Source organism: Camelus ferus, chromosome 18, assembly GCF_009834535.1.
Source record: "Camelus ferus isolate YT-003-E chromosome 18, BCGSAC_Cfer_1.0, whole genome shotgun sequence".
Taxonomy (NCBI): Eukaryota; Metazoa; Chordata; class Mammalia; order Artiodactyla; family Camelidae; genus Camelus; species Camelus ferus.
This window is the reverse complement of record NC_045713.1, coordinates 12,842,157-12,855,073: the sequence shown is the minus strand read 5'-3', so window position 1 is coordinate 12,855,073 and position 12,917 is coordinate 12,842,157. Positions and strand designations below refer to the sequence as shown.

Here is a 12,917-nt window from a genome sequence, read left to right as displayed (position 1 = left end):
GGATCAGAAGCAGCCGTCAGTGATGAGAACACAGGCCAGGATCGTTGGAGGACAAGCTCCTCATCACCTCCCCCGGCTCCAGCCAGTTGCACCCAGAACACAGGCATGGCTGACCCCTCGGGGCAGGGGGCGGGGAGGGCAGCCACTACCACACTTAATGGAACTGACAGTTAACTGCAATTTACCAGCCATGCTCTCCCTGGGAAGTTGCAAGCGTTCAGATGGGCTCCAGAGTCCCAGAAGAGCCACCTCAGACAGACTCTGCCGCTCTGGTTCTCGTCTAAGCGGGGATGGGTTCCTGCCGCTTCCTACTCCGCCATCTTCCTCGACATCACACCAGTCACGTGCGTCTTTCTGTCTCCTGGCCGCCACAGTCCCTGGACTCAGGGCGTGTCTGCGCTCTGCTGTGAGTGGCTCTGCCCTGGCTGAGCTGGGCCTTTCTACTGAGAAAGTCTGAATCTCTTCAGGTTTTAATTGATCTCAAGGTTCTCACTAGGTAATTGGGAGACAAGTCAGTGCAGCTATCTGGGTCCCCACACTGGCCCTGCCTGCTACCTTGATGACTTTAAGTCTGCTGCTTGGAACTTTCCGGCTTGTCCCTCCACCCTTCCTCCTCCAGCGTGAGCACCGGCCTCCCCTCAGGCAGCCCACTTGTCCTCCGTGTCCCACCAACGATAGGAAACAGATGTATCTGCATACACCCTCAAGAGGCCGTGCTCAGAGCAGTCAGGACCTGGGATCGACCCTGGCTTTGTGACCTGACCTCGGACACACCGCCTCAGCTGTGCCTGCGCTGGCTTACTTGTAGAGGAGGAACAGTGGCACATCCCTCCCAGGAGCATCAGTCCATGTGGACATGAAGTCCCCGCCATCATGGCTCCTACTGTCCATTGTTAACATGCACAGGAAACTGCTGCTTTCCACAGACAGGTCTCACCTTTCTGCATCTCGCTCCCCTCCGTGCTCCTGGAGCACTCTGTGCACCCACAGTGGTGCACTGCTGCCTCTTCTCCCATCCAGCCAGGAGCCGTCCTGAGAACCGGGGCAACCTCTGCTGGGAAACGGCAGTCGGCTGCCCTGGGAGGCGCAGGGGACCTGGGCAAGGGCTCCCTGCTGCCTGGTGTGCTGGGCCAACACTTTTCAGAACCAGGGTCTCTCTTGGGGCTCCTCCCAGGAGACTGGGCAGGACTAGCGAGGAGTTGGGAGAGTCTTGACTTTGAATCAAGCTCATAGTCCTCAGGTGTGTCATCTTGGGTTGTTACTTTAACTCTTGAGCCTCTATTTCCTTATCTGTAAAATTAGATTAAAATAAAAAGATTAACTAATACAGGAACACACAGTTCTCAAAAATGTTGACAAAAGAATCAGACAAAATGACATGGCGTCAGGACAGTCCTTCTGTCTGAGACAAGTGACTTGTGAGGAGGGGCCCGAGGAAGCCTTCTGGGCCCCTGAAAATGCAAGGTCCCTTGGTCCGGGTGGTGGTGAATGGTGGACAGAGATGGCAAATGTCAGCAAGTTGTTCCCTGAGTGAAACAGATGAAGTTTGAATCATTCTTGCAGCACAGCAGGAATCGGGCTCTAATTCCTGAGACAGAGAACTCCTTTACTCAAAAAAATCAATGCAGTAACTCATGATCACATAACTAAGAAAGCTTGTGCTGGAAACAGAACCTGGATATTATAAATTTCCCATTTCCTTTATGATTCTATTAAAAAAAGTGATAGAATATGATATGTAGAAATTCTGGTAGAAACTGCACTGAGATAAACGAATTTCTACTGAATATTCAATCAAGAGTGAATTCCCTGTGAAAAGCGAGAGGAGAATCTTTCTGAAGCAATGTGAAAGACTGGACATGCACAGGAAGAGCTGAAACCTGGGAAAGAGACCAAAATTCTTAGACAAAAGTCCCAATGTTCACAGCAGCATTATTTACAATTGCCAAGATACAGAGGCAACCAAAGTGTCCATCAACAGAAGAATGGATAAAGAAGACATGGTAAATACACACAGTGTAATACTACTCAGCCATAAAAAAGAATAAAATTTTGTCATTTGCAACAACATGGATGGATTTGGAGGGTATTATGCTAAGTGAAATAAGTTAGAGAAAGACAAATACTGTAACATATCACTTATATGTAGACTCTAAAAAATAAAACAAACTAGTGAATATAACAAAAAAGAAACAGATATATAGAATAAACTAGTGGGGCCGGGGGGAGGGCCAACATAGGGGCAGGGAATTAAGAGGTACAAACTACTATGTATAAAATAAGCAACACAGATATATTGTACAACACAGGGAATATAGCCAATATTTTATAATAACTGTCAGTGGAGTATATAACATTTAGAAATTGTGGGTCACTATATTGTACACCTGTAACATAAAATTATACATCAACTATACTTCAATTAAATAAATAATCATTTTTAAAAACCAAAAAAAAAAAAAAGAAATTATTGAAGAAAGAAAAAAAGAACCAAATAGAAATTCTGGAGCTGAAAACTACAAGAAATGAGTGGAAAAATTCACTAGCAGACTTGAACAGACAGAAGAAAGAATTAATGAATTTGAAGACAGGTTGTTTGTTGTTTGAAATCATTAGATCAGAAGAGCAGAAAGTAAAAAGAAGAAACTTCTTTTCAGAAGAAGAAAGACTAAAGTACTTAAGGGACACCACCAAGTGGGCCAAAATATGCATTATAGGAGTCCCAGAGGTTAGAGAAAGGGACATAAAAATTATTTCAAGAGTTGTAGTTGAAAACTTCCCCAACCTACGAAAGACATGGATCTATAAATCCAGCAGGCTCAGGGACTGCGCATAGAATAAACCCAAAGAGACACCGAGACACATTATAATCAAACTTGCGAAAGCCAAAAGCCAAAGAGAAAATCTTTAAAGCAGCAAAAAGCAATGACAACAACAACAAAAAACAAACAAAAAAAACTACTCACCATATACATGGGATCCTCATTAAGATTATCAGCAGGTTTCCCAGCAGAAACCTTGAAGATTGGAAGGTAGTGGGACAATATGTTTAAAGTGCTGAAAGAAGAAACTGTCAACCAAGTTTTCTGTATTTGGCAAAACTGTCCTTCAAAAATGAGAAAGAAATTAAGACATTTCCAGATAAACAAAAGCTGGAGGAATTCATTACCACTGGATGTGCTCTACAAGGAATGCTTAAAGGTAGACCGAAATGAAAAGATGCTAGACTCAGAGATATATGAAAATACAAAGTTCTCCAGTAAAGGTAAATACACAGACAAATGTTATTGTAATTTCGTTTTGTAGTTCCACTTTTAATTTTCGACATGATTTAAAGGTAAATGCATAAAACCTAATTATATAATCTATGTTCATGGGTACACAATATGTAAGGATGTAATTTGAAACATCAATAACAAATAGGGGAAGCAGAGCATCCACTCCTGTTAAGAATGCATGGTCTGGTCCAAATAATAATAATAATAATAATAATAATAAAAAAACTATATATATATAATTATATATAATAAATATATATATAATATATAAAGTATATATAAAATTATTATTAATGTATTTGGAGCTAATAATATATACAGAAATAAAATACATAACATTAGTAGCACAAAGGATGGAGGGAAAATGGAAGCTTACAGTTGTAAGATTCTTACGTTACGGGGGAAGTGCTAGAACGTCATCTGAAGGTGGGCTGGTAAGTTCAAGACGGATATAGCAGCTCTAGATGATTCACTGTGAAGAATTCATGTTGTGCAAAAACATGTAAGAAGAAGAATACATGATAACCAGGTTGGGCCACACACAAATATTTTGTCACTACATTTATGAGGTGTAGGAGTAAAAATAGTCCTGAATTACATTTCATGATATTTAAGATTTTTCCATCTATACGTATACATGATACAGGGTCTACATTTTTTTTGACTCTATTAAATATAAGCTTGCAGATGAAAACTCTGTCTCACCCGATTACAAGACATCTCACGTAGTCGTGAGGTGTTTCGTCCCCCGTATCCGCTTTTTAAGTGAAGCACTTCAGACCCCTTAGTTTTCAATCTTTCCTTCAAGAAACTAGACTAAGGCTTGTGTTCATACTTTTTACCATGTTTGCCCGACAACTAAAGTGGTTTTCTTTCTAAGAAAATATCTGCCAACACTATTTTAAAACAAATGTTTTTAATCAGGAAGAGAAGCAAACAAACAAACAAAATTGCCAGTACTAAAATGAATTTAGCCAAGTTGGAGGATAAAAACCTACATACAAAAACCAACTGTGTTTCACAAACTACTATATATAAAATAGATAAACAACAAGGTCCTAATGTATAGCTCAGGGAACTACATTCAATATCTTGTAATGTCCTATAATGAAAAAAGAACATGAAAAAATAATGTTATGTATAATTGAAATCACTATGCTGTACACCAGGAACAACATTGTAAATCAACAAAACTTCAACTTAAAAAAAAATCACCTGTGTTTCTATCTGCTATGAAGAATCTGAAAAAGAAATTCACAATTCCATTTACAGTAGTATCAAAAAGAATAAAATAGGAAGAAACTTAACCAAGGAAATGAAAGACTTGGACACTGAAAACTGTAAAATTATAGTGAAAGAAATTAGAAGAGACACTTATGGGAAGACACTCTAGGTTCATGAGTTGGAAGACTTAATCATGTTAAGACATCATTACTACCCAAAATGATCTGCAGATTCAACGCAATCCATATAAAAATCCCAACAATGCTTTTTGCAGACAGAAAAGTCCCTCCTAAGACGCATATGAAATCACAGGGGCCGCCAACTAGCCAAGACAATCTTGAACAATGTTGGGGGTCTCAATGCTTCCTGAATTCAACACTTACCACAAAGCTACAGTAATAAACATGGTATTATACTGTCATAAAGACAGGCGTATAGATCAATGGAAGTGAACAGAGAACCCAGAAATAAGCCACCTCAAATATAGTCAAGTGATTTTTGACATGGGTGCCAAGACCATTCAATGGGAAAGGCAGTTTTAACAAATCTTGCTTGGAAAACTGGAGATCCACATGACAAAAAATGAAGCTGAACCTTTACCTCATACTATATATAAAAATTAACTCAAAATGGATCAAAGACCTAAACAAGAACTAAAACTATAAAACTCTTTAGAAGAAACACTGGGGAAAGGCTTCATGACACTGGATTTGGCACCAAAAAGCACAGGCAACAAAAGAAAAACTAGATAAACTTTTAACTAAATCAAAATTTTAAATGTGCAAGAAAGGACACTGTCAGCAGAAGGAAAGAGCAAACCTCAGGGGTGGGCGACCACCACCTGTAAACCTGAATGTATCTGATAAGGGCTTAAGATCCAGGGTGTAGAAGGAACTCCTACAACTTAGAAAAACAGTAAGCAACAATTTCAATTTACATTTCTTCAAAGGTACACAAACATTCCATAAGCACATGAAAAGAGGCCCAAGATCACCAGCAACGAGGGAAACGCGCAAACCAAAGCCACAGGGAAGCAGGTGGCACTTGCCACCCATTAGGATGGTTCTTATCAAGAGACAAATGGGTTTTTTTTTTAATCAGAAAACAAGTGTTGGCAAGGATGCAGAGAAACTGGAACCCTTGTGCACTGCTGGTGGGGACGTAAAATGGTACCGCCACTATGGAAAACTGAATGGAGGTTCCTCAAAATATGAAAAATAGAACCACTAATATATATAACCCAGCAATTCCACTTCTGGGTATAGTCCCCCAAAGGATTCAAAGTTAGGAGTTGAACAGGTATTTCGACTCCCCCCAAAATACCCATGTTCATAGCAGCCTTAGTGACAATGGCCAAAAGATGAAGGCAACCCAGGGGCCCATCGATGGATGGATGGCTGCACACAACGTGGTGTATACGTGCAATGCAATGCTCAGCCTCACAGAGGAAGGAAGTTGTCACGTGCTGTGTTACACTCAGGGGAATAAGCCAGTCACGGAACAAATACAGGTGAGTCTATGTATGTGAGATTCCTAGTCAAATTCAGAGAAAAGTGTTAGCCTGGGGCTGGGGTGGCCAGGAACGGGGAGTCAGTGCTTAACGCGAACAGCGTTGCTGTTGGGGATGATGAAAAAAGCTCTGGAGAAGGATGGCGGTGATGGTTACACAGCAGTGTGAATGAACTGAACGCCACTGAACTGTACACGTGAAAATGGTTTAAATGGTAAATTTTCTTACATGTATTTTACAATAAAAGAAAAAGCCTACTAATAGTACTTACCTTGCAGTAGTGTTTGGAGAACTGGGGGCATCTACCACTTGTGGGCCCCCGTAAACGAGCCCTTTCTCTGACCTTCCTCGGCTCCCGCGGGCCCAGGTCCCCGCGATGCCACTCCTGGGTGAGAACGTGGAGGTTCGTGGTCCCCAGGGCACTGGCTCAGCGCTCCCAACACCACGACGCAGAGATGGCGTGCAGGAGGTGCTGGGGCTCCACCGGGAGCGCTCTCCTGCCCGGGCTGTTCCGAGGCTGGCTTTCCGTCCTTGGGAAGAGGGTCAGTGTCGGGGACCCGGGGTGGGCGAGCCTGGGGTGGAACCCAGGCCCCTTCTCACCAGCACAACTCCAGCTTTCCCAGCTGAGGAGAAACAAACCTCCCTTCACCCAGATGCTGCCCACACATCTCTGCAGCCACCGGGCCCCATGCCAGGTCTCCAAGAGCACACAGGCAACTCCAGCTTCTTTCAAATGAGTCCTGACCCCAGCTTGAGAGGCCTTGTGCAGTGAGGATGGTCAGACACACAGGCGCCTTCCCCCTCGAGCCTGACGGCTGCTCGATGCTGCGGGTCGGTTGACAGTCTGCACTCACCTGTCACTTCATAAGTGTGGCTCCTGCCACCCGGAATCCAAGACACTTTCTCACAAAAACAGCCCCCCAAGTAATTGTAAAATAACTCATAATTAGCTCCAAGGAAAATATGGGAGAGTCCAGGCAGATGGATAAAACCTGGCCCCTCGGCCTCCATCCATGCTCCAGGATGCAGCCTGGGGGCTTGGGGGTCCAGGTGGACAGAAAGTTCAGCTTGTTTCTCCATGATTGGCTCTGGGACTGTGGACCTTGGGCGAGCTATTGGTCCCGAGCTGGCATCCATCCCCTCTCTGTGAAGAGGGCCGCCGCCTTGGGGCGATGGGCCCATCTGCTTCCCAGGACTGGAGGCCAGCACAGTGACTTCAAGTTGTAGCTGTCGGCCCGCCCACCGCAAACGAGTCCCACTCAAAACCCAGCACTGCCTCAGGCTGAAGCTTTCGTTGATTCTAGCACATTTATGCTCCTTGGGCTGGACTTCGTGGTGAGACTTGGGTGAACTCAGCTGCAGGCTTCACCCTGCGCTAGCCTGGGACAAAGGGGACAGGGAAGGCCTGGGACAAGGGGGACAGGGAAGGCCTGGGACAAGGGGGACAGGAAGGCCTGGGACAAGGGGGACAGGGAAGGCCTGGGACAAGGGGGACAGGGAAGGCCTGGGACAAGGGGGACAGGGAAGGCCTGGGACAAGGGGGACAGGAAGGCCTGGGACAAGGGGGACAGGGAAGGCCTGGGACAAGGGGGACAGGGAAGGCCTGGGACAAGGGGGACAGGAAGGCCTGGGACAAGGGGGACAGGGAAGGCCTGGGACAAGGGGGACAGGGAAGGCCTGGGACAAGGGGGACAAGGAAGGTCTGGGACAAGGGGGACAGGAAGGCCTGGGACAAGGGGGACAGGGAAGGCCTGGGACAAGGGGGACAGGGAAGGCCTGGGACAAGGGGGACAAGGAAGGTCTGGGACAAGGGGGACAGGAAGGCCTGGGACAAGGGGGACAGGGAAGGCCTGGGACAAGGGGGACAAGGAAGGTCTGGGACAAGGGGGACAGGAAGGCCTGGGACAAGGGGGACAGGGAAGGCCTGGGACAAGGGGGACAAGGAAGGTCTGGGACAAGGGGGACAGGAAGGCCTGGGACAAGGGGGACAGGGAAGGCCTGGGACAAGGGGGACAGGAAGGCCTCCTTACAGCAGACAGCACTTCCCGATGGGATGAGTCTTTACAAATTCAGAATTAGAACAGTTTTAGAACTAAAGTCGCAGCCCCTTCCCCGCTGTCCTGCCTCAGTCTCTCACCCTGCTGACATTATAGCCCATGTTGGGAAACGTCCCTCCCGTGTCCTCCGGACCAGGGCCCTCCTGCTTGGGTCACTGAGGTGCTGACGGACGAGATGAAGGAGGCCGAGCCGGTAGAGCTGAGCGCTCAGAGTGGGGCTCCAAGCACCGGGGAGCAGCCCCGCCGGGGGCACAGCTCGAGATGAGGCCCTGGGCACAGGGAGCAGGGCATCTTCCTTCTGCACCCAGGTGTCACTGCAGCTGCCCTGAAATATGTAAACAAAGCTGAGAGACCAGATGGCTGCGCTGCAGACACCCAGGCAGTCAGGACCAGCATTTTGGGTCAGCATCACAGAACATGCCGAGTGGTTCAGACTAGAGTCCATCACCACGGAGTCAACTGGGCCACAGGCCACGCTGGCCCCGGCCCCGAGGGGCAGAGGAAACACCTCACAGAAACAACACGTCCTTTTATAAAATATTTATTCTAAAAAAATCACACTGTACAAATTTAGATAGAACATCCTCAATGTTCGTATTTATAAAAATGTGAACAGACTGGAATTAGCAACCAAACCTTCGTTACTTCTTTTTAAATTAAAAAGGAACATATGTGGTCTTGTTTTTGTTTCCAGGTACAGTGATAGTAAACGTCTAGGAGACGCCCAGAGAGCCAGCCTGCAAACTAAGGCTCACCGCCAGCTCTCAGGGCCCATCTCCTGCCGTGGAACCCAGCTCCGACACGGGGGGGCAGCGCGGCCCACGGGGCTGAGCCCTGAGCGTCCACGCCCGACGCTCACGGCACTCCCACGGCTGGCTACACACAGCATACAAGTCTGTGCTTAAAGGAAATCCAGCACAGTTTGTTCATAATTTCTTGTTTCTCTACCAAAGTGGGTTTTCTGTACACTTGTTACAAAGTTCTGTACAAAAGCACGAAGCTCCTGGGAGGTGTAACTTCTGAGAGTTAAAAACGGACGGATGGATGGTGCAGAAGTGTTTTCCAGAGTTCAGTCTGTACACTCACACGGAGGAGAGAGGGACACAATAGAAAAGAATTCACAGAGAAATTCTATACCAGGGGATCCTGGTTTCTTCAAAGTTACCTTAAAAGCTCCGATGAGTCTCCGCTCCCACGTCTAACCGCCTGGCCTCCGTGACAGCTCAGCCCCTCTGCAATGAGACTCACCCTCTCGCGCACACACCGTCAGGGAAATAATGCAGCCAGTCGATGGCAGGGTGGCCGCAGGAGGCTGAGCGAGGCAGAGGGCGCTCACAGCCAGGGGTGCCAGGCGGGGTCCATGCGGCACAGGTTGTCTAGGCTGTTGGCAGCGGCCACCAGGGTGTTCACTTTGCTCTCCCCGCCTTCGAACTGGGCGAGGTTGTGCAGGCGTGTCATGATGGCCGTGACGGCTTTCTGGACCAGGGAGACCAGCTGCTGGCTGTCCATGTTCTCGGGCTGCCCGGCGGCCGAGAGAGGAGACGAAGTGTCCTCCTGCGTTTTTTTGTGCCAAGCGATGATCTCGTCCCGAAGCACAGTTTTCAGGATGCCATCCACCTGTGCGAGGAGAGAAGGAAATGACCCGTGTTGAACCAGCAATGACCCGGAGGGCAGCTTCCCAGCAAGGCAGCCCAGCCACGGCGGGTGGGAGCGTCATGGCCACTCTGGTGGGGCCACCACCGCCAGCACGGCTGTGTGTCTTTGTGAGGAGCCTGCAGAGGGAGGGGCTCTGCCAATGCTGGACTTCCCACGGGTGCTGAGAGCCATACCGATGACCACCTGGGGGTTCTAAGTTGAAGAAAGGGGGTGGGGGTGGGGGGGAGCAAGCAGCATTGCCTCCTGCTGGGGTCAAGGGTCAGTGTGTGGGAACTGGGTCCTGCGGGGGGTGGGGGGTGTTTGCTGCAGGACGAGAGCCAGTGCAGGAGGGAGGGAGAAGGACCAAAGAAGGAGAAGGGCCGGGGAACCCAGAGGCCAGCTGGTGGCATATTCAGGATGGAGAGATGACGTGTGGATCTTCATGAACCGGGGTGTCGCATGGCACCCCTCATCATGGTCGGAAGGTGCGGACAGAGGGCTTCATCAGGCGCCCAGGGCTGTTTAACAGTGACTTGGGACCGGTTCACTGAGGGTTTTGTTCTGTGTTACCTGGCACCAACGCAACGTGTTTTTAGAAGAGATTCCCACACAGCAGGTCTACACACTAGCCTGCTGTCAAGGCACTCGCCCCAGCCAGGCTGCGGAGGAGCATGGGCCTGCGGTCTGGGGAAGGCTCCGGTCCCGCCCGTCTACACCCGCACAGGCTGTGCAGGGTAACGCCCAGGGTTACTCCAAGCTGCGACAGGTCTCAAACACGGACAGCTTTCTCCATTCTTTTCAAAGTTTTCAGTTAAATGCTGCTCTAGGAATTATCCTAAAATTGTTTCCAAAAGTGGAACATCTCTACGTAAACGAGAACTTCGTATTCAAGCCTTAAGCCGAGTGGATAACAGTGCACTGCTGTTCACTGATCGGAGCAGACTCCTTGCTCGAGAAGAAACTGAAAGGCTCTGCTTTCGCTCATGTTTGTAACTGTTCATCACGTCCCAGAACAGCATCCCACACCGACGGTATGCGCGACCCAGTGTCAAAAAGAGCATGAGGCCCTTGTCTGCAGCTAAGAGGCTATTCAATAATTAAAAACCTGTTCTGAGTAAATGGTCTGGAAAGCAATTGGTGTCTGAAGTCTTCTCTGGACACAAATGGCTTATTTGGGAAAACAGCAAACAAAAAATCCAAAAAAACAGTGTAGCTGGTCTCAGAAGTTAAAAGAAAAAAAAAGTAAACTGTGCTCAGTCCCAGCTGTGGAGAGACAGGCTCAGGGTCACAATGAACTAGCTCTGAATCCCTGCCAGTCATCCCAGTGCAGAGCCAGGCGCAGAGCTGTTACATGCCCTGGTGTGGCCAAGGGCCTGGCCGCTCCCATCACGTGCCACTGCGTGACTCACGGCGCGTCCGTGTAGGCCCCGTCACTGCAGCCCAGTAAGACGGGCATCACCCTACACAGAACGCTTCTGCCTTTCACGGCAGGAAGTTTGCAGAATGAGAAATGGAAGGAGGCTGTGAAACAGAGCAAGCAAAACCGATGTGCACGGTAACAGCTGGGAAACCATCCAGCAGAGGCTCCTGGATTGCTTTTCCTATATACACACACGCACACGCACATATACGTGTGTGTGTGTGCGTATTTTTCCTTTTTTAATACAAGTGATACTATTTTTAAAATTATTTATTTATTTTGTGGGGGGAGCAATTAGGTTTGTTTCTATTTTGGAGGAGGTACTGGGGATTGAACCCAAGACCTCGTGTATGCTAAGCACACGCTCTGCCACTTGAACCATACACTATACCCCTGCCCCAGGTCACTTTTTATAAACTGGGCTCCCCAGGACCCTCAACACAGATGGACGGAGAGCACCGTAAATAAACCTCTTTCCCAAGTGAGCAAACTGTAACTGCACAGCAACAACCAGCTCTTCTGTCCCAGCCCACAGCGTGCTGAGAACCCAGGCTGCGCTCCTCACAAGACGACCCCCAGCTCACCTTGAAGTTCGGCTGGGCGAAGCACCGGGCAACGGCGATCATGGACGCTGTCAACGGGCCGGAGACGCCGACGGTGGTCAGGAACTCAGAGATGTTGGGTGTGAGGCGGAAAGGGACCGGGCGGTTGGCGTCCAAGTCTCCAGTTGCATCATTTATATCAAATCGAAAGTAGGCCACGTTCAGCTTGCCGGTGTCCTACGTTTCAGAAGGAGATGCTTTAGAAACTTAAACAGCAGACGGTGGATGTCCAGAGCAGGGCCTGGCTGTTCCCGTCCAGTTACCTGAGCGATCTGCAGCATCTCGGGGTTGAGTCTATTGAGATGCAAGACAAACTCGGCAAAGCCGATCAGCGCGAGCTGGATGGTGAACATCTTCCGGAAGGTCCAGTAGTCCGTGGCGTTGGGGAAAGTGTGCAGAGCCCACTCCTTCAGCATGCTGCGCGGCACCATGTTACTCTGGACCTCCTTGAGGATGTCTCGAAGTACCTGAAAGGATGTGTCACTCCATAACTCTTCCATCTAACTCACTCAAAAAGAAAACTCTAGAATTGTTAATTTCCTTCTGTAGAGGGGCCAGTAGGGCGAATTTTGTTGACAAATACACACGTGGTGTCTCTGACTAATGGCGGGGATGCACGAGATTGGTCTGTTACCCTCCAGGCTCCATATCTCGTGCCCAGAGCAGCAGAGCGGTCTGGATGAAAGTCTCAGCTGCATGTGTGAGACTGTCAGCCTTACCAAGAATTCGGGTAGGTACTGAACACCGTAACTTGCCAACTACAGAATACAGCAGGCCGACTAACAAAAAGGACAGAGAAATGCCTAGAAACTTCAAAACTAAGACTATTAAACAAAAGGTTTGTAAACTGAAGGGGTTAGTCTAAAATTAGACTGGATGTTACACTGAATTCCAGACTAGAAGACTCACAAGACTATTTCAAACATCACATAGTTAGAAATGGTTTCAATAAAAAGAGTTTATCAGGTTTATTTAGCTCCTGTTAGATCAACTGGTAAAGGCACATGGGTCTCCTCTGGGCTAAGTCGCACCCGTGTGCTCTGAACAACCACTAGAATGCAGGCCGCCAGGAAACTGGAACCACGTGGGCCGCCGGGGACCCGGAACCACGCAGGCCACTGGGGACCCAGAACCACGCAGGCCACCAAGCACACATTCAGTTTGTTCATTTCCTCATCAGAGTGAGGACCT

At 48.2% G+C, this 12,917-nt stretch overlaps 1 protein-coding gene and 1 long non-coding RNA gene across 14 annotated transcripts in view; both read right to left on the bottom strand.

Moving 5' to 3' along the window:
* Positions 1-187: 187 nt before the first annotated feature.
* Positions 188-3,884, bottom strand: LOC116657522. Its single transcript, XR_004312645.1, has 3 exons — positions 3,655-3,884; positions 2,967-3,106; positions 188-1,290 (listed from the first exon to the last, which is right to left on the bottom strand). It is a non-coding gene; the product is annotated as an uncharacterized LOC116657522 (long non-coding RNA).
* A 4,710-nt stretch (positions 3,885-8,594) lies between these two features.
* Positions 8,595-12,917, bottom strand: part of TRRAP (transformation/transcription domain associated protein) — a 97,117-nt gene continuing 92,794 nt past the window's right edge. For 10 of the 13 annotated variants that reach the window (XM_032460051.1, XM_032460057.1, XM_032460054.1 and 7 more), the window contains 3 exons: positions 11,990-12,193; positions 11,709-11,903; positions 8,595-9,686 (listed from right to left, as the gene is read on the bottom strand). In XM_032460051.1, coding sequence (XP_032315942.1) covers positions 9,402-9,686; positions 11,709-11,903; positions 11,990-12,193 — 684 coding nt within the window. In that variant the 3' untranslated portion in view covers positions 8,595-9,401. The remainder of the gene's footprint in view (positions 9,687-11,708; positions 11,904-11,989; positions 12,194-12,917) is intronic. The other 3 variants (XM_032460055.1, XM_032460059.1, XM_032460062.1) reach the window with 2 other exon arrangements.